This window comes from Danio rerio, chromosome 5, assembly GCF_049306965.1.
Source record: "Danio rerio strain Tuebingen ecotype United States chromosome 5, GRCz12tu, whole genome shotgun sequence".
Lineage (NCBI taxonomy): Eukaryota > Metazoa > Chordata > Actinopteri > Cypriniformes > Danionidae > Danio > Danio rerio.
In genome coordinates, this window is record NC_133180.1 from 72,007,162 (window position 1) to 72,033,330 (window position 26,169).

Here is a 26,169-nt window from a genome sequence, read left to right on the forward strand (position 1 = left end):
TTCAAATGTCTAAAAGAAGTCCTAAGTCTTAGAGAAGTCTTAGAAAAATATAAAAGAAGTCTCAGAGAAGTCTCAGAGAAAGCTCAAAAGTCTAAGAGAAGTCTGAAAAGTCTCAGCTCACACTGTGTGATTTTTTTTTTTTTTTAATATATATTTTTATAATCCTGAATGATTGTAGCATGTCTGACTGCATGAACATGACTCCCATGTCACACTTTGAGATCTAAGCTGTCATTTAGTCAGACTGATCGATAACGAAGACGCGCCAAACACGAAAGAAAACGCCCCTGGAGTTTGATGTCATCCACCCTTGACACTTTCACTATCGTATATTCTGAAATGATTGCTCACAGCAAACATAAACAAGCCGTGGTGGCAATTGTGCACACAGCGAGTCTCAATAATAACTACATTAACAACTTATTTATAGGCTGTATTACCAAATAGATAATATTTTTAGGGTAATGGTGTCATAAAATATGATGACAGACATTCAATGCTTAATTGTAATATCTCAATTGAAGCTTTGAATGTGAATATGTGACAATTACTATTTTTATATGTACTATTGAATTAGAATTATTAGCCCTCCTGAATTATTATGATCATAATTTTGACTTCAGCTGTATATCTTACCAGCCGTACAGTTTTGAATGGTGTTGTAAATGTGTTTCCAGGGTGAAAGTCAAGGTCAGGGAACTTTTACAAAGATCTTCAAAGGGATTCGGAAAGAGCAGGGAGACTATGGAGAAACCCATAAAACTGAAGTCATTGTCAAAGTCTTGGACAAAGCACACAGAAATTATTCTGAGGTAAGAAATTTATGAAATGTCTTTTTTGGGGGGTGAAAATGTAACGTGGGCTATCTAAATAATTTGTTCTGTGAATTGCTAATTACGACAGAAAAGTAGCTCCTCCTATTAACAGTTTTAGAGTAATTTTTATTACTAATCTAGCCTTGCTGTTTCACCATGTTCCAGAAAGGATCTCATCTACACTACATGACTAGAAATGCATAATAAAAAATAAAATAAAATAAAATGGTAAAAAATGAATGAATAAAATTATAAATAAGAATGAATGAATAAAATGGTAAAAATAAAAATTATTAAATTGTTAAAAATAATATATAAAAATGTGTAACAAAAAAAATTGAAATTAATATGATAAAATAATTTAATAAAATAAAGTAGAATCAAATAAAATAAAAAATTACAAATTAAATGGTAAAAAATAACAAATAAATCAATAAAATAGGAAAAAATTAAATGTAGAAAAATTAAATTATATAAAATAAAGTGGTTTAAAAAATGAATCGAATAGTAGAGAAACTATAAAATGGAAAAAAATAAAATAAAAAAATTATATGTTATAAAATGTACAAAATAAAATAAATAAATAATTCGTGAAATCAAATAATTATGGTAAAAGAATTTGAATTAGTCAATACAATTTGGAGAAAATTAATGTAGAAAATAAAATGCAAGTAAAAATAAATAATAATAGTTAAAAAATTATGATAAAATTAAGTAAATTCAAATAAAAAAGTTAAAAATTGAATGGCGAAAAATAATAAATAAATCAATAAAATGGGGGGAAATAAAACGTTGAAAAATAAAATATAAATAAAAATAAATAAAATTAAAAACAACATTATAATTTATCAATTTTAAAAAGTAAAATCAAATCAAATGGTAAAAACAATTGCGTAAAAAAGTGCTAAAAGTAAAATGTACAAAAAAAAAGTAAATAAAAATAAGCACAATTATAAAATTAAAACTTATAATATGAAACGTATTGTAGTAGAATTCATTTTAAAATGCAAAGAAAGTCTGATGTACTGTGTATAAGTGTTTTTACTTTAGTTCTTTTTTGTCCCTCTCTAAGTCTTTCTTCGAGGCGGCCAGCATGATGAGTCAGCTCACTCACAAGCATCTGGTGTTGACCTACGGCATCTGTGTGTGCGGAGACGAGAGTAAGTGCTCACACATAAACACAATTATTTCCTGACACATACATTTTACTTTAAAAAATACCTTAAAAATACTTAGTCTCACGCCAAAAGGTCCAATGAAGTGATTTTTATTTGCTTTTAGACGTAATCTCAACCGATTCATGAAGAGAACGTGGGACATAGTGTAGCTCCTCCCCTTTTTTATGAAACGACCAATAGCATTTATCACAGCTTTGCCAGTGATCGTGGTTGAGCTAAACCGCATCAAATGTGAAGTGTCTTGAAGGGGGCGGGGCATGTCAGATACTAGAGAGCATTTGATTGGTCAAGATTTGATGAGATATTGAAGTGCTAGGTGACATCAGTAAAACCACTGATCCATTTAGGTGGAAGTGACAAAACTACACACTTTATAGTTTTATATCAGATTTATTTCTTCTATACACAAATTTCGACACTGTTTTAGTGCACACTAGCTTCTAGATATCCTAAAAACTAACAATACTGATACTGACATCTAAAAAAAACTTTATTTTCATTTTATTAGACCTTTAAAACACACAAAATCGATATACTTTCACTGTTATATAGTTAAACTGACTGACTGTTGCAGACTTATACATTGATATCAGTGCTGAAGCAGTATATTGAGCAGGCCTAGTACTTTAGCTTCTGTTTCTCCACCTCAGACATCATGGTGCAGGAATATGTCAAGTTTGGCTCCTTGGACACATATCTGAAGAAAAACAAGAGCTCGGTATCAGTCAATATCCTGTGGAAGCTGGAAGTGGCCAAGCAGCTCGCCTGGGCTATGCTCTATTTGGTAAGAAAAAAAAGTGACAGTCCTGGAATAACCAGCTATTTGTGAAGCAAGTAGATGAATGTTTTTGGTTCTTTCACACACAGGAGGAGAAGAGTCTGGCTCATGGGAACGTGTGCGCAAAAAACATCCTTTTGATCAGGGAGGAGGACAGGGCGCTGGGAAACACGCCGTTCATTAAACTGAGTGACCCTGGCATCAGCATCACTGTGCTGCCCAGAGAGAGTGAGTCAGTGTCACTGAATATTGCATATGATTGGCACATTACACCCACTCACACACAACTCTTACATTGTTTTGCTTTGCACCTCTTATTTTTGACATTTTAACAATAAATCATGAATGAATTTATACATTTATTTGACATATTTTGTTTACAAAAGGTTTTTTTTTGGTTTTATGTTTTTTATGAGCACAAAACAAAAACATTTGTACAATTTGCAATCATTTTTATACAAATTATTACACAAAAACATTGAAACGAATGAGTAAAATAATTACAAAGATATAAAATAATAATAATAAACACCACAGTCCATTCAAACATGCACTTTATACAGTTAAGGCATTTCTGCATTATGTATTTTATTATTTATTAGTTATTTTTAACATTAAAATGTGAATAAATTTATACATTTATTTTAAATATTTTATTTACAGCAGTTTTTTATATAAGTACAAAACAAAACAAAAACATTTATAGTCTAATAATTTTATACAAATGATAACCAAAACAACAAGTTAAATAATTAGGCAAAATAATAAAAAAATATATAAAATAATTATTATAGTAAAAACACCACAGTCTATCCAAACATGCACCATATACGATTAAATCATTTATGTATTATGTATTTTATTTTTATTATTTATTAGTTATTTTGACATTTTAACATTTGAAATGTGAATAAAGTTGTTTTATTTTAAAAATTGTATTTACAGCAGTTTTTTTATATAAGCACAAAACAAACAAAAAAACATTTAAAGTCTAATAATTTTATACAAATGATAACCAAAACAACAATTTAAATAAATAGGCAAAATAATAAAAAATTATATAAAATAACAATAATAAATATAGCTGCAAGCAGCAATTAACGGGGGTCAAGCAGTTTAGCAGGGTAAGGTCATATAGCAGTTAGGACGCCTAAAGAAAAGCAATTTCAGTTTTTACATATTGACAAATTTTTAATGAACATTTCGAGTGACCGCTTTTATGTCAAAGTGACCATTATAAGCAGCCCTATGATATAATGTTTAGATCGAGTCATGGCACCTTAGACAAAGACACGACATGTCAAATTTTAAGTTAATCAGATAAATGGTTACTCAGATACAGTGATTTTACAATGTAAAGCGCCATCATGTGGCCATTGTCTACGAGTTTTATGCTATGCCCTTAGACTGACCTCTTGTATATGTGTAACAAGTTTGGTGAAGATATTTTAATTCCTTCATGAGTTATGGCTATTTTAGCTCTTCTTAATAAAAATGACAAAAGAGCAGTGAATAAGCTATTAGTGATCTCCTACTGCCATCTAGTGGCCACAGTGTAATTTATTTATGTGATTACAGGCATTTAGGTGTGCATAAACATATCCCTTTTATAATTGAGCATGTTCTAACTGCATAAAATGAAAAATTTGTATTTTATTAAAATAATTAAAAATCTACAGAGTAAAAAGTGTGAAAAGCTTTAAGTAAATTTGATCTTAAATGGATTAACTGTGTTCATGCCGTGTCAGTTTGGGATTCAGAATGCATTACATAACATTACATCACATTCTTTGCTATAGAGCAGTAAAATAAACAATAAGTGGTCTGTTACTGCCATCTAGTTGCCACAGTTGTGATTTTCTTTACATATGTTTTAAAACAAGGTGTTTAATCATAGAACCAGTTTTACCTATTAGAATTATTATGAAGAGGTTAACTGGGACCAAATAAGATGTTTAATGCATAGCAGTGTTTACATCAGGTCAAAATATGATTCAGAATGATCCTAAATGCAATTTCCCTGACTTTAAACTCAAAAAATGTAAAACAACAAAGGTATGCAAATGTTTTGAACAATAAATAAGTGGTCTTGTTGTGACATCTAGTGGTTAGAAATGGTAGGTGACAGTTAAAAGTTTGTGTTATAGTGGCTAAAATGATAGAATATTTAAAATGTTTTTTTGAGACCTTTAAACATCCAAGATGGACAAAAAAAAATTATAAATCATTTCAGTGATAAGTGTGTAAATGAAGCACATTTACTTCATTTTTAAGCCATTTTAGCATGTTTTTAGAACCATTTCCACTATTATAGCGCCACCTATTGCCCAATCTCCACAAAATTTTGCATGTTTATTCACATTAATATGCCACATCTGCTCACCAATTTCTGTGCTGTTTTGGGTTTTCCTTATTGGTTTACAGGCATGTAGGTTCGTGTAGACACGCCCCTTTTGTAAATGAGCCAGTTACAGCTATCTAAAATGGAAAGTTCAACTTTTTTTTGATAATTATTGATCTACTCAGTCCAGAGGTTCATACAACACTGGTTTCGTTGCGATTGAGTTAAAAACCAGGGACTAGTTCGCAAAAGTAGGTTTTGTTTATATTGATGGTTTTTTAATAAACAGTTTGAGTAACAGCAGTGGTTTTAGTCTCAAACTGTTCAGTATAAGCAGGCCTATCATATGATATTTAGATTGACTGTTTTTTGTGAAATAGTATGTAAATGAAGCAAATTTACTTTATTTTTAAGCGATTTAGCATTATTTAAAGACTATTTTTGCTATTATAGCGCCACCTATGGTTTGATCTTCACAAAATTTTGCAAGTTTCATCTCGTTAATATGCCACATGTGCTCACCAATTTCTGTGATGTTTTGGCCTTTCCTTATTGGTTTACAGGCATGTAGGTTTGTGTGGACACGCCCCTTTTGTAAATTAGCCTGTTACAGCTAACCAAAGTGAAAAGTTCAACTTTTTTTTGATAATTATTGATCTACACAGTCCAGAGATTCCAACAACACTGGTTTCGTCGCGATTGAGTGAAAAACCAGGGACTAGTTCGCAAAAGTAGGTTTTTCCTATATTGATGAATATTTAACGAACGGTGTAAGTGACAGCAGTGGTTTGAGTGTCAAACTGTTCGGTATGAGCAGGCCTATCATATGATATGTATTTTGTGTGGTTGCGCAAAAAGTTTTGTGATACACAACCCATTACACACTAAAAATACGTAATATCGCCCCCTAGTGGCCGATTTCTTTCAAAATTCTTACAGACCTCTAGGACCATGAGTCGAACATGCCCAGCGAGTTTCGTTTTGATCACTCATCGTTAACCTTGTTAAATGGCTGCTCAATTTTAATTGGCCAATGGCGGCCATGTTTTTTGAGATATGCCAATATCCTTATAGTATGTTATGACAACTTGGTCAAAGACACTGTATGCCAAATTTCAAGCTGATCGGACAAATGGCTGTAAGGTTAGAGTAATTTTTATGTTTTTTTAACTTTATAGCGCCACCATGTGGCCAAAGTCTGCGGGTTTCGCAGTGTTACCTCAAATTGAGCTTATGCATGTGTGTATTAAGTTTGGTGATGATATCTCATTTCATTCAAAAGTTATAGCTCCGATTAGCATTTAGCTTCAATTAGCATTGAACATTGTTGTGTACTGTTTCGAGTGAGAATAAAAATGTCAACTTTTTTTTGATAATTATTGATATTCAGTGTCCAGAGAACATTTGAGAGCTGGTTTGGTTTAGATTGAGTGTAAAACCTAGGACTAGTTCGCAAAAGTAGGTTTCGGATAAATTGCGATGTAGCGGGAAAACGGTGCGTCGTAGAGCAAAAATTTCCGGTATACACTTTTGTTCAGGTTAACCCAAGGATTCAAAAAATGTAAAGTTTTTGAGTCTACGACAAACGGTGAACGAATAGCGGCCAAAAATGTCCAAAAAGTGTTTTTTTGGCGCCATAGCGCCACCTATGGTCTGATTTGGCTGATCTTTGGCCAGAACGTAGTGTACCGGGGTACTACCATCTGGCCAAGTTTCAGCTCTCTCGGCCTTACGGTTTGGTCTGGGCAATAGTGACTTCGGCAGAATAATAATAATAATAATAATAAAAATCCTTACAAATACAATAGGGTTTCAGCGCTTCGCGCTTGACCCCCTAATAAAACATCACAGTTCATCCAAATGAAATGGACCATATACAGTTATGTCAAATGCATTATTTTTATTAGTTATTTTTGACATTTTAACATTGAACTGTGAAAGAATTTATACATTTTATTTTAAATATTTTATTTATAACCGGTCTTATAAGCTTAATATATATATATATATATATATATATATATATATATATATATATATATATATATATATATATATATATATATATATATATATATATATACAGTCTGTTATTTTTTTTTTTTACAAATTATAATTAAAAAAAAACATTTTAGATAAAATAATAATAATAATAAAAACAACAACACAGTCCACCCAAATATACAGGGGAATAATAATTTAGGAAGGCTAATAATTATGACTTTGTTTATAAATATGTATATGTGTATATAAGCCAAGTGGCCATGTGTCAATTATTGGCATGCTTTTGAATTCTCATAAGAATATTTGTCAAAATATTTTTGAAGCACATTGCTGTTGATAGCCAAGAACAGAAAAATGTGCAACCATGACCTCCTGTTTCACATTTCGCCCACATAGTGACAGTCACACGCAACTTCTACTTTAGTTGTGAAGCAGATAATTCAGATGAGCTGAGAGATGGGCCAATCACACTCAGTCATTCAGCACAATGAATAAGAGCAGAGAATACAGCTGTGATTCAAGGTTGTTGAGCTGCACAATGCGAGAAGGGGCCATAAGAAAATAGCAGAAACACTGAAAATGCCCATTTGAACAATCAGTACTAAAATTATAGGGTTCGTTCACCACAAATTAAAATTCTGTTATTAATTTTTCAGCCTCATCTGATTCTAATCGCCTGACACATTTATTCATGCTTTCTGGTTCTATAAAAAAACAGACTTATTATTGACTTATTATACTTGTTGAATATCCACACTGACCAGTAGAGGGCAGATTTTCATCTCATATTTGCAGTGTATTAATGAAGTGGTAGTTCGAGAGGGGTCTGGCTGCAGACTCGGTGCAGTGCAATCTGAGCTGCATCCAATGCTTTTTAATGCGCTCACCTAACCCCACCCCTAACCCTTGCCGTCAGAGTGATGTCACTCACTCCATTGAGTGCATTGTGTCTGACATTGCATCGCTGAGTGATGCAATCTCAGCTTGCATCATAAAGGTTGCATCCAGATACTGTTGGGTAGTTTACCTAAAAATGAACAAATTGTCATCATTTTTTCACCCCATTAGCTTCTAATTCCAAATTATTTATTGTCTTCTATGAAATGCAAATTAATTTATAACTGTGTTTGGCCACACATTAGCAGCATGCAAAGTCCAAAACAATACTGCAGCCTGGCTTAAATTGTACAAAGATTAAAAGAAAATGAAAGAATTTTCCACCACAAAGGAAGTCATATAGGTGTGTTTGTTATGGCATGAATGTGAATAAATGCAGGGTTTTGTCTGCTGATGTTTAATAGACAACTGTGCATAATTTATTGCAAGCATGTTACATGCATAATATTGCTAAATTAAATTTTACAGTATTCAAGGTTTGTAAAATATAAAAAGAAAATAGAATTGTTCAGTTATATGTGAAAATGTTTGATTTTTTTGTTATTTGAATTGTGCTTTTTATGTTCATTGTAAATATTTTTGTAGTTCTCGTAGAGCGAATCCCCTGGGTGCCCCCTGAATGCATATTAGACCCCAAAAACCTGAGTCTAGCCACTGACAAATGGAGCTTTGGGACAACTTTATGGGAGATTTGCAGCGGAGGAGAACAGCCACTTGCCAACATGGACAATTCCAAGGTAAAACAATACTTGGGTCCTTAATATGGTGAATATTAATAGTTAATAAATTGTATATATATATATATATATATATATATATATATATATATATATATATATATATATATATATATATATATTAGTTAAAGAAATAGTTCAGACTTCTTAAAAGACATGATGTCTATTATTCCTCCATTCAGTAAAACTGTTAGTAATAACAAATGCTGTTAAAAGGGTAAAGAACACCATTTTTCTTTTAGAAATAAACTAATTTTACTGCTCTAGTGTTGAATAATTGAGTTTTACCATTTTTTAATCCATTCAGATTCTCTGGGACTGGCTGGAATACTTTTAACTTAGCTTAGCATAAGTCATTGAAACAGATTAGAATATTAGCATCTTGCTCCAAAAAACAACTTTTATTTTTCTTTCTGTATTAGCACACAATGTAAATACAGAAGAGTCAAGCAATAAATAGGAATATGTTCAAAACATTTTTTAGAATCTTTTGAGTAAGTTGCTAACGGTCTAATCTGATTCAATTATCTATGCTAAGCTAAAAGTAGAAAACCTAAGCTAAAAAATCAACTTTTAATTTTCCGTCATTCTTAGCACACAATGTGAATTTAGAATAGTCAAACTTTAAATAGAAAAATGATCAAAACTCTTTTTTTCAATTTTTAGAGTGAGATGCTAACGATCTAATCTGAGTCAATGATCTATGCTAAGCTACGATAAAAATAAATAAAAAAAGTTAAGCTAAAAAACAACTTTTCATTTTTCTCTATGTAAATACAAAATAATAATAATTTATAATAATAATTTAAATAGGAGAATTATCAACTCTTTTTAGAATTTTCGGAGTGAGATGCTAATGGTCTAATCCAATTCAATGGTCTATGCTAGGCTAAGCTAAAAGTAAAATTTCTGACACTCTTAGCTTACAAAGTAAATACAAAAAACAGAACAGTTATGCTTTAGATAGGAAAATTATTAAAACATTTTTTTTTAAATTCTTTTAGCAAGATGCTAATGGTCTAATCTGATTCTATGATCTATGCTAAGCTAAGCTCAAAGTGCTCCCATCAGAACCCAGAGATCAGCTAAATGGATTCCGAAATTAGTCTATTTTCCAAAAACGTGGAGCATTCCTTTTTAAAGCAATAATCCAGACCTCTTGAAGAACAGGATTTCTTGTATTTCTCCATTTCAGAAACACTTATTTTATGAAAACCATCACCAACTACCCGCCCCGAAGTGGACAGAGCTGGCTAACCTGATCAACAGCTGCATGGACTACGAGCCGACGTTCAGGCCATCGTTCAAAGCCATCATTCGAGACCTAAACAGTCTCTTCTGCCCTGGTCAGTTCACTCATTATGACCGTGGTTTAGTGCTTTTTTTTTTTTGTTATCCCCGTCGTGACTTCTGTGATGAATTGCGTTCTCAGATTATGAGATCGTGAAGGAGAGCGACATCATGCCCAGCAGAGCAGCAGCGTCTATATTCAACACTGGAACATTTAAGAATAATGAACCCGTGCAGTTTGAGGAGAGACATCTGATTTTCCTGCAGCAGCTGGGCAAGGTACATGTACTAACACTTTATATTATACAGGGCTCGAAATTGCGACCATTTTGATCGCATATGCGCCCGAAATTTTATCTATGCAACCTTAAAATGTATTTGGGAGCATTTCTCAGAGTGTTTAAAATTGTAGTGTGCGACCAAGTTTTACTGCAAAATGTTCAGCACATGCGCGGATTCGGGAGACATTCACGCAGAATGCATCTCTAAGCTCTTTGTCCGCGAAACGCAGTGCTCAGGAATGGTTTAAAACAGTTGTCATGTCAACTTGCTGCAGTAAACAAAGCCAAGTCCGTAATGCTTGCCCCGCCTTCGCGCTCTTCTTATTGGCCCACCACTGCTCTAGCACTGAACGCGAATGATTGGTTAATATCAGCTGTCAATCACTCAGTGCCTTCTGGCTTGGGATGACAGAGAGAGCTACTACCGCGAAAAATTGTAAAGCGCTGAAGATGAGAATGAAGATAACACAACACTGACAGATTTTGTTTTAGAAACCATGGCATCTACAGTTACAAATAATGACACGTCTTACTAGTAATCATGTGCTGAATGTTAAACCACCATCTACACTTTTCCAAGAGTAGAAGACTTCCATTGGCTTCAAGTCCGCTGTGAAAAGTCTGTGGGATGGAGTTTTCAGGTAACTGTTTGCCACATCTAGCACGAGAGCTTCTCTTTGATCCTTCATATAATGGCCAGATGCTGTCCGCCGTGCAAGGGGCAGCTATATATCAAATTTAACACCACGTACACCACCGGCATCGCAAACGGGCTTACACTGAGTAAACTAATATCGCTACTCATGAAAAGACAGTATTGCTATTAACATGACGTAACGTTATGCATATAATAAGGTACAGTATATGTCAAAAGAATCAGTGCAATATCAGACAGCACTTGTGAGAACAGCAGAGTTATACCGTTAACACGTTAATTCAAGCAGTGCGTGCAGGGCCGGTGAGCGCTCCGTTATGCTTTGGTCACTGAGTTATGTTATTTTTTATTTTTTTCTTGTGATAACGGGATTTCGTTGAGACATATTTTCCTCACGCTTGCATATAACGTTATATATGAATTTTTTTTGCTTGTTAGTTTGATTAGTGTTGATTTCAAATACAACAAATATGTTTGTATAAAACTTGTAGTAACGGTGCTCATAATTGGTGGGTGCGACTAAATTTTGCCTGATGCGCCTAAATTTTTAAAGTTAGGAGCACCGGTGCTACCAAGCAAAAAGGTTAATTTCGAGACCTGTTATACTGAACATACTGTTCTTATGTTTCTCAAAACATGTTTTTAATACAGTTAACTAGTGCTGCACGATTCTAGCAAAAATGTTTTGCTTAAAGTCGAGATCACAATTTTCTCACAATTCTGTAAAAGTAAAATAAAGGTTAATGTGATTAGCCTATTATCATAGTTAATCCTCAAACATATGGTAAAACAACAATAATATTAAGCCTATGTGTCGGTCTACTGTTAATTAAAATGCTAAATTTTGTATAGTCATAAGGTTGGACTTGAACAGACTTTCAATATGTCCTGTTTGATAATTCACAGTAAAATGATGACATCAGAATATAACTATTCATAATTCTAAAGTTGATTTATTATGTTTAAGACATGTGCTTGTCATCTGTTATTGACAACATTATTAGACCATTTGTTTTCACAGGTAAAATTAGACATTTGTCATTATCAGATTTGTAGCGTCCTGGTCAAAAGATGACTAAGTCTTTTACTGATGGTTCACGATTCATTTATTGGTCACACTCCATGGAATTAGTTCGCATTATTTCATTATGAATCACCGTAAGAACTAGAGAGAAAATAAACAAACACAAATTCATCCATTCATTCATTTTCTTGTCGGCTAAGTCCCTTTATTTATCCGGGGTCGCCACAGCGGAATGAACCGCCAACTTATCCAGTAAGTTTTTACACAGCGGATGCCCTTCCAGCCGCAACCCATCTCTGGGAAACATCCACACACACACATTCACACACTCATACACTACAGACAATTTATCCTACCCAATTCACAGCAAGAAGGTCGCTGGTTCGAACCTCGGCTCAGTTGGCGTTTCTGTGTGGAGTTTGCATGTTCTCCCTGCGTTCATGTGGGTTTTCTCCGGGTGCTCAGGTTTCCCCCACAGTCCAAAGACATGTGGTACAGGTGAATTGGGTAGGCTAAATTGTCCGTAGTGTATGAGTGTGTGTGTGGATGTTTCCCAGAGATGGGTTCCAGCTGTGAGGGCATCCACTGCATAGAAATATGCTGGATAAGTTGGCGGTTCATTCCGCTGTGGCGACCCCATATTAATAAAGGGACTAAGCCGACAAGAGAATGAATGCTACAAAATTCCTTGTGTTCCTTCCTTTCAATTTAATTTCATGTCATCCCTAATGCATAATAAGAAACTCTTTGTGCCATCACTGATCACGGATGTTTGTTTGCTAATAAACTAAAGACCGTCATTTTATGTTGTTTCCAGGGTAATTTTGGCAGTGTGGAAATGTGCAGGTACGACCCTCTGCAGGACAACACCGGCGAGGTGGTGGCGGTGAAAAAGCTTCAGCACAGCACCACTGAGCACATCCGGGACTTTGAGCGGGAAATCGAGATCCTTAAATCCCTCCAGCATGAGAACATTGTGAAATATAAAGGCGTGTGCTACGGTGCAGGTATTTGTCTTTTTACGTCTTTTCACTGTGCCGTCATCACACCCACACATTTCCACAGAACTTGAGTGTACATTTTTTAACAGTTTTGTGTGTCATGTTAAGGGCTGTTCTTTTAGTTGGACTGAATCTAAGTTCAATTTCCTGTTGTACACTACCTGACAAAAGTCTTGTCGCCTGTATAACTTTTAGGAACAAGAAATAATAACTTGACTTCTTTGGTATCAGAAGTGGCTTCTATAAGAGGCAAAGGCCTCTAGATTACGCTTATTTGACCAAAACAAAATATGATCATGCCTTGATTTTTAGTTATTTAATCAAGACAGTAAAGTCTGAACACTTTGCTTATACAAAAGTCTTGTCACTTAACAGACATAATGTACATTATAGAATATAAAGTCATGCTGCAGTGGAAACAGAATAATAATATTAGGTTTGACTCCCATGAGCTTGGAGGACTGCATCCATACATCTCTGCAATGACTCAAATCACTCATTAATAAAGTCATCTGGAATGGCAAAGAAAGCGTTCCTGCAGGACTCCCAGAGTTCATCAAGATTCTTTATTTTCATCTTCAATGCCTCCTCTTTCATCTTATCCCAGACATGCTCAATAATGTTCATGTCTGGTGACTGAGCTGGCCAGTCCAGGAGCACTTTGACCTTCTTTGCTTTCAGGAACTTTGATGTGGAGGCTGAAATATGAGAAGGAGCACTATCCTGCTGAAGAATTTGCCCTCTCCTGTGGTTTGTAATGTAATGGGCAGCACAAATGTCTTGATACCTCAGACTGTTGATCCTGTCATCCACTCTGCAGATCTCTCGCACGCCCCCATACTGAATGTAACCCCAAACCATGATTTTTCCTTCACCGAACTTGACTGATATCTGTGAAAATCTTGGGTCCATGCGGGTTCCAAAAGGTCTTCTGCAGTATTTATGATGATTGGTATGCAGTCCTGAGGATTACAAGCATATATTTTGATTGAATTGAAAAAATCTTCGCCTTATTCAGATTAATTTCAGGTAATTTGTCAGCCCATTCACTTTTTTGGGATATCCATATCTTCTACAGTATATTGGACTGTAGAATCCCCACTATCTCCATCGCTTTGCTTACTTGGGAACACCTCAGAAACTGACAATCTTCCTAGCAAGTATAAAACTCTTAATTTCCCTCACTATCGCCAAGGAGAGCATTTTAGTAGATGGGGAAACGAAATATTGCATTCATATTATAACCCCTGCACCCCTGCATTATAACCCCTGCACCAATCTCCTTTCTCCAATCTCCTAAAATTTAAAATTACATTCTTCTGACCATCTTCACCAACAACTATAATGCGTTTTTTCAATATCTTATAACTATATATATATATATATATATATATATATATATATATATATATATATATATATATATATATTTTTTTTTTTTTATATATATATATATATATATATATATATATATATATATATATATATTTTAACTGCCATGAACTTAACCCACACACAACATTTCTTTCTGTCATTATTAAAGTGTGTGTGTGTGTATGTGTTTGTGTGTACGCGTGAACTTTGTAACGATATTTTGTGTGACTCATCAATGCAACTGCACAACAAATACTCATTGGTAAAGTTCTTACTGTTGTATATCTCATAAATGCTACGTGAGATCTTGTTCCTTTAAGTCTTTCCGTTGTCTGATGCAACCAAGGGAAGTGATTAAGGAACGCAGAAAGGCTCGTAGAAACGGTAGGCGGGGAGGACTCGCCTTAAAGGCGCAGTACGACCAAACAGCCCCCTGGTGGAAAAATGTATAAAATATGATCTTGTAAAAGGTATAATGAAAAATCTGAAGGGTGTTTTGAGCTGAAACTTTAAATACACATTCAAGAAACGCAAAACATTTATATTAAATCTAAAAAAGGGGTAACCTAGATGCCCTTTAATGTTTTTTCTTATAATTTAATTTCCTCCTGTCTTTACTTCTCCTTTCCAAATTCAAAACTCGTAGACGATTTAGAGATGTACATTCAATGCCCATAACACTCACACACTAACACCTCACATAATTACATACATATATCTATTGTTTATTGTTAAACCTGCTTTGTGTACTTTGTTTTACTTTGAAAAGTAAGTAATAAAATGCAAAAACAGATGAATTTAGGTGTTTGGAGACCCTGGTGATCAGGTTCTTCTTGGACCGCTTTTTTCTAATCATATTCGGATCTTCCTCCATTCAATCAGCAACTTATCGCATTTAGTCAAGTCCCTATTCTACTTTTTATCCTATTTTTCTGCAATCCATTTCTTTTGAGAGTACATCATAAATGAAAGAACATTTCTGTCACTGAATACATTGTGAAATTTGACCTCAAAATGTCTTGAATCTGTCTAGACGCGCTTGAAATATTTCAATGTCAGACAGGTTTTATGATGATTCTCAGTTCAGTTTTGGAGAGTGAAAAACAGCCCAGTGTTAAAGCCTGGTGATTACCTTGGTAATTGTTAGAGCACATGACGGATGAATGGTGTTTTACAAATTGCACCAAATAAACCTCATAAAACATTGTCTCAAACAAACTCGAGTCCTTGCCAAGTTTTAGTATGAAAGTGCTCAAAATAATCAGCCGTCCATGAAAACTTTTTGTTCTTTTTTTAAATATTTGATGTTTATAAGTTATTGATGTTTAACAGAGCAATGATTTTATTCACAGTATTTCCCATAATATTTTTTCTTCTGAAGAAAGTCTTATTGGTTTTATTTCGGCTAGAATAAAAGCAGTTTTTAATTTTTTAAACACCATTTAAGGTCAAAATTATTAGCCCCCTTAAGCAATATTTTTTTTAGATTGTCTACAGAACAAATCATCGTTATACACTGATCTACTAATTACCATAACTTGCCTAATTAACCTATTTAAGCCTTTAAATGTCACTTTAAGCTGAATACTAGTATCTTCAAAAATTCCTAGTCAAATATTACGTACTGTCATCATGGCAAAGATAAAAGAGTCAGTTATTATGGTGGCTTGAGAAAGCCAACATACTGTAATACTACATAAACTTATTATTCTTCTTCCATCTTCTTGTTCTTCTTCTTCTTAGACTATTTTAAGAACGCATCTCCTCCTAGACAGTTTATACTACGACCACCAAACTAACCTCAAACCTCCAAACTACACTGAATTAAGTTACTATATCTTTTCCAACTGATCAGACTTACAGTTTACCGAAAATTGACCCGGAAAATCCGAAAAAGCCCCATTGACTTAACATTGGACCAAAGTTTGTGACCTCATAACTTTGCGTCAGACTGTCATACAGACTCAAAGTTGGGCTCATTTAATTCAGACCTTCAAACTGACAATCACCTATCATCTTACTAGCCACACCCTAGCAACCACTTATGGCACCCTAGCAACTGCCCCATAGACCATTGTATTCAGGAGAACTAATAGTTCTGAATTCAACTGTACAATAACCAATGGTTTACCTCTGACCTTCTAGTATATAGTCAGTAAGGACTCTTTTGCTCCTCACTGAGTTATAGCTCAGATGAATTGCAGTGTTTGCCTGATGTCTTTATTGTAAGCTTTGCATCATTTCTTGTTTTCTCAGGGAGGAGAAACCTACGGCTGGTTATGGAGTACCTGCCTTACGGAAGTCTACGGGACTATCTCAACAAAAACAGAGATCGTATTGACCACCAGAAACTTGTCCATTATGCATCTCAGATATGCAAGGTATTGAAGACCTTTCCCCTAAAGGAACAATCCACTTTTAAAAATATATATTTTAGTGCTAAAACATGTCAGAAATTCAGGAGTATTGAGATAATATCCATCATTTATATAATTTGAATCCTGACCCCCACATGAAAAATTAAATATTAATACAATTAAATTGTAATTAAATAAAATTTTAGAAGTAGTCTCATTTAAAAAAACTCCCCTAGAGTTAAATGGTAGAGTTTAACCATATATCAGTCCATTCAGCCTTTCTCGAGGTCTGGCGGGAACACTTTTAGCTTAGCTTAGCATAAATCATTGAATCGGATTAGACCATTAGCATCTTGCTTAAATTCAAATAAAGAGTTTCCATAATTTTCCTATTTAAAGCTGATGGTAGGTTGCTATGTTTTGAGTTTAGGATCTAGGTAGCCATGGTATTGCCCCTTAATTATTATCCCATAATGAGAGCATAGTTTCTAGCCATATTGACATAGAAAATAGCAACCTTTCATTATTCCGTCAGTCTTAATACACAATATACAGGGTTCATACGGTCATGGAAAACCTGGAAAAGTCATGGAATTTTGACATGGCATTTTCCAGGTTTGGAAAAGCTTAGGAAAAACGGAAAAACTCACAAAGTTTTGGAAAAGTCATGTAAAACAGATATCTGTGTACTTGAATTTAGGTTTTTTACTTTTTTGTCTTTGGCCATTTACATGCTCACACATTATTAGTGTAAGCATTATCTGACTCAATTTTACATGAAAATAAATATAAATTAAAACTAAATAGATTGTTGCGTGTTTTACAATATGCTGTAGTAAATTTAACCATGCTTTGTTTTTCTTTTACCACGCATATGTAGACATTGCATTAAACGTTAGGTCATGAAAATTTACTTGAAAGTCTTGGAAAAATCATGGAAAAGCGATGGAATTTTTGTAGTAAAAATGTGTATGAACCCTGAATATGAATAAAAAAATAGTCATGTTTTAAATAAGAAAATTATCGAAAAGAAAACGAAAATTTTTTTTTTTTTATTGTTATTTTTTTTACTTTTTTGGAAAAAATGCTAATGGTCTAATCTGATTCTATGATCTATGCTAAGCTACGCTAAATGTTTCCTCAACTCATCTGTTTAGCTCTGTGGGAATTGTAAAGTAAGCCTATTTACAAAAGTGTTTCTCCTCAAGCTCAAGATGACTTGAATATTTAATATAATATATATAATTATTATAAGACAAAACAAAATTAAACAGTAACAATCTTCTGTCTTAGCGCACTTACAACCCATTTCTTTATTTAACAGAATCTTTTTGTTTCTTTGTTTGTTTATTTCACAAAAAGAAACAGTTTAAAGTAATCAATGTTCCCCCATGTACGTACCCAGATTAGCCCAAAAGTTTTCATTGGTGGTCCCCTAGCTAGATGTTAAAGGCTATAGCAATAAAAATACACATTCAAACTATAAACAATACTCAAATGACCAACAAAAAACAATAACAACAATATCAAAAAGCCTAGTGTTCGCAATGTTGATTATTAAGAAGCCACATATAATGAAAATCATCTTTTGCAAGCATCTTTTGGACAGAACTGTGGGTAGGAATAGTGCATCCACTGTCATATTGGAGTGATATAAGTCACTTTTTCTGTTTCATGATGTTTAAATAGGATCCAAATCCCTACTAATTTGAGGCCCACTGCAATGTGAAGTAGGAGTACGGTTTTCCCGCACATCGAATTGATTGACATCCGCGTATATGTCTCCGTAGTAATGCATATAATCTTATCCACAAGACAGGACGTGTACAAAGCAACCAGGATTAAAAGATTTGTTCAGCGCTCTGTGATTATCAATCATCATGAAATGTGATCAAGAATGAGTTTAACAAGTTTAAAACTTTTTTAAAACAGTGCATGTTTGTAATAAATAACAGCGATTTTACCATCTTTATAACCACAGCCGCATGTCAGTACAATTATAAATGAAGATGCTTCAATCCCACTTTGTGGACGTTAAATCAGTTTTATTTAGTACAATAACATAACGGATATCCACAGCTGTGAATATTAACATGTATCCTGTCACATTTGCTGTGCAAAAACAATGCAAAGTTAATTGCGCATGCTGTGTGTTCAAGTGTGAAGTTTGTAACAGCATTATGCCGAAAGGCTTAAATTAATTCTTTAACAAATACATCAAATAATCATTGGGGAAGTTCTTACTGTAGTATTTCTCACAAATGTTATGCGAGATCTCCTTCCTTCATGTCTGTCACTGTGCTGTTTATCTCACCCAGCCGAGGCAAAGACTGAGGCACACTATGACAGGCACGTGGGAACGGTGGGCAGGGGGAACAAGCATTAAAGGCACAGGCAACAAAAACAGCTTCATGATGTTCAAAACAAAAAAATCCAATATTCTGAAAGCTATAATAAATAATCTGATGGGTGTTTTAAGCTGAAACTTTGCAGACACATTCTGGACACAACTTAAATCTTGAAAAGGGAGTAAAATAGGTGCCCTGTAACTAAAGACACATGTTCTTTAACAAATTGTGGCATAAAATTTCACTGATGTGATGCTCTAACAGAAAAACAAGAACTAGCTGCACCCCTAGTTTCTCTATGCAATTTAAATCTGTAGGAAGTCAGCCAGAGGGAGAGGAACTAAACAATGCATACTCTTGTAAACTGCACAACCGTTTCCGAGTCTTTCCATATTTTTTAAATTGTCTTTTTCCGAGTACAGGTTTGACTCTTCTGAAATGCTCTTGTGTCTACAGGGCATGGAATACCTTGCGACGAAACGGTACATTCACCGAGACCTGGCCACACGAAACATCCTGGTGGAGAGCGAGTGCAGGGTGAAGATTGGAGACTTTGGCTTGACCAAGGTTTTACCTCAGGACAAAGAGTACTACAAGGTTAAGGAGCCTGGAGAGAGTCCCATCTTCTGGTGCGTTTTGCTTGTTTATCATTCAGCAGCAAGATTTGCATAGGAATGTCAGTCATTTAGGTTTAGAATGTGACCGAATGAGTACATTTCCAGAGTGCGGTGTTAAAACTCCCCAATCCTGCAGGTTTGCTTTATATACAGTGGGGGAAAACATATTTCTAAAGATGCTGTTGACTTGAAATTTTCCCCAGATGTTGAGAACAGACAAAACTAATTAGTTTACAAATTATGTTGTGTAAAAAAAATAAAACAACGCAGGAAAAAAGGTGTTGAACACATGAAGAAAGGAAGGTGTAGAAAGGCAGTGAAAGTCCAGACAGCAGCTGAAATCTCTCAGTAGTTCTTCAGCAACCCTCTGCCCTTCATCATTGTAAATGAATATCAGCTGCTTCAGTCCAACATCTACATTAGCTGGAGGATGAAGATGAAACCAGGATGGAGATTTCAGCATGACAGTAATCCAAAACCAAGGAAGCTCTCAAATGCTTTCAGAGAAAGAAAATGAAGCTGTAAAGTGGCCCAGCCAATCACCTGACTTAAATCCATAGCCAGCCCTCCCTATATACACGCTAAGCTGTTGCTTAGCGCCCTGCCACCACTAGGGGCCCCCTACAACCCACTTGTCCTTTTGGAATTTATTTTAAAAAAATATACCCCAACCTATAGTCTTTTATAGAATCTTCAATCTGTTTGCTTCACTGTAACACACATTTCTTTCTAATTTTTTTTATTTTATAAATTTTTTCAAGTAATTTGAGAATTTGTTTTTCTCTGTAGACCTTCCCAACACACAAACTGTACACCTTCTTTTGATATTGTTGGTTAATTTTGACTTCATAACTTGACACAATAGTCACCGGTGAGACCTCGTAGTCAGAATTGCATTGCAATTTAGTTGTTTCGAAATTGTTAACCATTTTTATTACTTCCAGTCACAATTGTGTTAACAAATGTCCACCTCTTACATCTTCTAGATGTGCAAGCAGGAAGTAAACAGATCTTCTCATGTGACATTTTTCTTGCACAAAGTCAGCAACAACACTTTGAGCTTCCAGAAATAAGACAAAACACACTTTTACAACTGAGATCAGTGGGATTAAATGTCTCCATATTCTTTCCTGGTGCAATAACGCAGGGCATCTGAATCTTTGACCATTTTTAAAGTGATAGTTCCGTCAGAAATAAAAACTCTGTCATCATTTACTCAACTTTCACTTGTCACAAACCAGTTTTCCTACTGTAGAAGTCAGCGTTTAGTGGTTTCAAATAGGTTTTCATAATACTGGAATTCACTACCAATCGCTAATAATTTTTAAAATGTTCATTTCCCACTAACATTTGATTGCTGTTCAGAAAATGACTGTGAAGGTCATCTGTTCACCGAATTCAACACTTTTAACTGAGTTTAACCACAGATACAGGGACACTGAAGCATTTCAATGTCTCGTCGATCAGCAGGTTTGCCTATAAGCTGATATATGAGCGATCCGCTGATCGAACTCATCCTAACCCTTTCTCTTAACCACTAAAGTCAGTAAACAATATGTACATTTTTGGATGAACTGTCACTTTAAGAAATGTCTTGGGTTTAAATCTATCAGTTGTTTGTTCTTCATCCGTTCTTGTTTGTTTAAAACCAATTTAAAATGCTGACCCTCTAACATACTGTTGCTTTCCCGGTCATTTGACATGCTCCCTTTCTCCTCTTTTGTAATTCATGTCGGATGAAAGCGTCTGCTAAATGAATAGCTGTGGATGTAAATGAATGAACCATTGTGTTGTGGCAGGTATGCTCCTGAGTCTCTGACTGAGAGCAAGTTCTCGGTAGCGTCCGACGTCTGGAGTTTCGGAGTGGTTCTGTATGAACTCTTTACATACAGCGACAAGCTCTGTAGCCCACCGACGGTAAGAAATACTTTGTGTGTTTTTCATAGACTCCAGTTTGAAATGCTGAGAGTATTACCCCGAGATAGGTTAGTTTTCCCAAAGATGAAAAATGATAGTTAATTTAATCACTCACAGCTCATGCAAAGTGTTCAGTAGGACATATTTAGAAGAATTTTTGAGCTGAATCCATGGTCCTTGGTGGTTCATATAATGGCAGTGAATGGTTACCCATTTTTCAGATTAAAGATAAACCCATACAGATGAGTCCAAATCAATTCCTGTGGATCCTGATGATAGATTGAGGTCTTATGAAGTTAAATAAGTAGAACAAATGCATAAAGTAGAATATTTAAGAAGATTTTTAACCTGAATCTGTGGTTCTTGGTGGTTCATATAATAATAATGAATGGTTACCCATTTTTTAGTGAGAATATAAACACATGGACGAGTCCAAATCAATCGCAGTGGATCCTGATGATAGACTGAGTTCTTATGAAGTCAAATGAGTAGAAAATGAACAGAACAAATGAATAAAGTAAAACATTTAAGAAGATTTGAGCTGGATCTATGGTGTATATATAATGGCAGTTACTGGTTACCCAATTTTCAGATTAAAAATAAACGCTTACAGACAAGTTCAAGTCAATCCACCATGAATCTTGATGATAGACTAAGGTCTTATGAAGTTAAATAAGTAGAACAAATGCAAAAGTAGAACATTTAAGAAGATTTTTAAGCTGAACCTGTGGTTCTTGGTGGTTCATATATGGGGCAGTGAATGGTTACCCGTTTTTCAGAATGAAAATAGACACATACAGATGAGTCCAAATCAGTTTCTGTGGATCCTGATGATAGACTAAGGTTTTTTGAAGATAAATGAGTAGAACAAATGAGAAAAATAGATAATTTAAGAAGATTTTGAGCTGAATACGTTGTTCTTATAATGGCAGTGAATGGTTACCCGTTTTTCAGATTGAAAATAAACACATACAGATGAGTCCAAGTCACTTCCTGAGGATCCAGATGATAGACTAAGGTCTTATAAAGATAAATGAGTAGAACAAATGAGAAAAATAGATAATTTAAGAAGATTTTGAGCTGAATATGTGGTTCATATAATGGCAGTGAATGGTTACCCGTTTTTCAGATTGAAAATAAACACCTACAAATGAGTCCAAATCAATCCCTGTGGATCCTGATGATAGACTGATCATTTAACTCAATGAGAGCTCAGACTGTTTAAGAGTTTTAACATTATTTACAATGTTATTAGCTTTAATCCACAGCATTACCACACCTACAGTTTAAGCAGGCTTTGGATTAAAGCTAATGTTATTGTAAATATCTTTCAATTTCTTGCACATGAAAGTCATTTCACTTCATAAGATTCACTTCAAGGATTTATTTGTATCATTTGTAGGTTTCTTTTTTATCTGAAAAACGGGTAACCATTCACTGCCATTATGTGAACCATCAGGGAGCATGAATTCAGCTCAAAATCTTTTTTTAATGTGCTACTGAATAAAGCCACCTATGTCTTCAATGGTCTGAGGGCAAAATTAACTGTAAATTTAAAATGTTTAGGTGAACTATACCTTTAAATTTGACTAGGTTGACACTATTATCTCATGCACTATGACAATAAATCCAAAAACGTCACGTCTGTTATAATTTAAGATGTAAAAACAGGCTTAAAAGTACGTTTATTTAACCAACTTGTTTATTTTTCAGTGTGGATGCAATCCTGCAAGCATAGCGGCTAAAAATGGGATATAAAAACGTCTACGGCTACATGTATTGACTTACAACATTTACAATCGCATGACATAAATTAAATATCAAAGTTTCAGCATCAGCTACATTTATCACGTAGATCTAATGTTGTTATACACAGGTAAATGTCAATGTTAAATCTTATTTAGGAAGATGAAATTAATGTTGTCTACTCAGCCAACATACTCAGTTGAGTTTTCATTTAACCTCCTTTCTGAAATAGGCCTTTTTCTTGCTACATGTTTATTCTTTAAGTAGCTCAGAATGATTGGACTAGCACAATCACGGCAACTGTTGAATGAGAACTGCTGTGTTTGTGTATTCAGGTGTTTTTGAGTATGGTCGGAGGCGACAAGCAGGGACAAACGATAGTCTATCATCTCATCGAGCTGTTGAAAAGAGGAAACCGTTTACCACAACCCATGGGCTGTCCTACAGAGGTAACAGATCTCAGCAACACCACTTCAGCTTATCACCACCGCACAGAAGTAGTCAAGATCAGCTTTCTTCAGCGTTGAACATTTGTTTACCTATTCAAACAAAATTCAGCAAGTTTTGTCAAAAGTAATCCAGAAGTAGTAATTAGTAACTAGTAAATAATTTATATAATTACTAATTAATTGATGTAATTTATAAGTATACTGCTGACTACATTATTTTACGTAATACATTGATTTGTTTGTTTATTTTTCTGTATATGAGCACCAAAATATATGTTATGCAGTGATAACTGTTCAGCAAGGACATAGTAAATCAATCAGAAGTTGTTTTGGGAATTTTTTTTTTTTGACTTTCAGTAAGTTTTTAGAAAAAAAGGCAGAAAAAAAGTTTTGTAATTGATAGCTTTCTTCTTTTTATTAGGCTTAGTCAGATTATAGAAAACAGAAAAGTATAGCCGGTAGCTAACTCCCTGCAACTCTCACATGGTCGCTCACTGAAGCTCAGCTGGGCTGCGCCTGGTCAGTACCTGGATGGGAGACCACATGGGAAAAGCTAGGTTGCTGCCAGAAGTGGTGTTAGTGAGGCCAGCAGAGGGCGCCCAACCTGTTTTCTGTGTGGCTCCTAATGCCCCAGTATAGTGAAGAGGACCCTATACTGCTCAGTGAGCACTGTCTTTCAGATGAGACGTTAAACCGAGGTCGTTAAAAATCCCAGGATGTCCTTTGAAAAAAAGAGTAGGGGTTTAAACCCAGCATCCTGGCCAAATTTGCCCCCTGGCCTCTGTCCATCATGGCCTCCTAACCCTTCCCATATCATAATTGGCTTCATGACTCTGTCTCCACCAATCAGCTAGTGTGTGGTGTGCGGTCTGGTGCAAAATGGCTGCCATTGCGTTATCCAGGTGGATGCTGCACACTGGTAGTGGATGAGGAGATCCCCCCCAATGTGTAAAGTGCTTTGAGAGCCCAGAAAATATATAATGTAAGGAATTAATATTATTATATCATATATAAAAATAGGGGCGAGGCAGTGGCGCAGTAGGTAGTGCTGTCGCCTCACAGCAAGAAGGTCGCTGGGTCACTGGTTCGAACCTCTGCTCTGCTCGGTTGTTTCTGTGTGGAGTTTGCATGTTCTCCCTGCCTTCGCATGGGTTTCCTCCGGGTGCTCCGTTTTCCCCCACAGTTCAAAGACATGCGGTACAGGTGATTATGGTAGGCTAAATTGTCCATAGTGTATGAGTGTGTGTGTGTGAATGTGTGTGTGAATGTGTGTGTGTGTGTGTGTTTCCCAGAGATGGGTTGCGGCTGGAAGGGCATCCGCTGCGTAAAAACTTGCTGGATAAGTTGGCGGTTCATTCCGCTGTGGCGACCCCAGATTAATAAAGGGACTAAGCCGACAAGAAAATAAATGAATGATATATAAAAATTAGGGATGGGAAGATTAACCGATATGTATCGATACGCGGTCATGCGCGTGCACGATGCGAGTGCATCGGTTGAGCAGCAGAGGATGAATGAAATTTTGGAAGCAAATCGAGATGCATCGGTTTTTGCGAGATGCATCGATTTTTCCGAGATACAGCTTATATTTTTAATATAGAATGTATTTTTTATGTATTAACAAGTGTTGTCAACCTGTTTTTGGTGCATAATTTAATCGACCTACATAAAGTAAGCCTTAGCAACGGATTTGCGGATGTGCACACACTACAACTCAGTGTATCAGGTGTGCGGATGAAGCTAGTGGAGCGCCCTCAGAAAGCACGAGAAGCAAAACAAACATTTATTCCCCACTGAGTTTTAAATCTAAAGTATGGCAAGCAACATTATGGATTTAAGGATGGACGACATGACAGGACAGATGCAATTTGCAAAATGTGCCGCGCATCTGTAAAATACGCGGGCAGTACGACTAATCTGATATCTCACTTGAAGCGGCGCCACGGTGTTGTTGTGAAAGCATCTTCCAGTGTTTCTGCATCCCCGGTTTTCGCACTGCTTCAACTGTAGCTACCAGCTCCAAAAGTGGTGAGAAAAGCATTGCAAGTTTTTTTTCCATGCGCAACAGTTCTGCTCGCTCTACGCCAATAACGAATGCTATTGCATTGTTCATCTGCAAAGATATTCAGCCTAGTGTCACGGAGAACGAAGGTTTTAAACACCTCCTCCTGTTAATTTTTATTTAATAATAATAATAATAATAATAATATTAATAATAATAATGATAAAAATAATGGGTGTCACGGTGGCACAGTGGGTAGTTTGACCACCTCACAGCAAGAAGATTGCTGGTTTGTTATATTTTTATTAGCCTGTTGTTTACAGTGACAGTGATGTTTCAAAGCAGCATAACACTGCTA

General features: G+C 35.1%; 1 protein-coding gene across 3 annotated transcripts in view; it reads left to right on the forward strand.

Annotated features, from left to right (window-relative positions):
- The window catches only part of jak2b (Janus kinase 2b), a 78,031-nt gene that overhangs the window by 50,013 nt on the left and 1,849 nt on the right, over positions 1-26,169 (forward strand). For 2 of the 3 annotated variants that reach the window (NM_131087.1, XM_073949776.1), the window contains 12 exon segments: positions 678-812; positions 1,888-1,975; positions 2,644-2,777; positions 2,861-2,999; positions 8,599-8,750; positions 9,946-10,096; positions 10,183-10,319; positions 12,818-13,007; positions 16,632-16,756; positions 19,537-19,709; positions 21,497-21,614; positions 23,696-23,809. In NM_131087.1, coding sequence (NP_571162.1) covers positions 678-812; positions 1,888-1,975; positions 2,644-2,777; positions 2,861-2,999; positions 8,599-8,750; positions 9,946-10,096; positions 10,183-10,319; positions 12,818-13,007; positions 16,632-16,756; positions 19,537-19,709; positions 21,497-21,614; positions 23,696-23,809 — 1,656 coding nt within the window. 3 annotated transcript variants of the gene reach the window in all.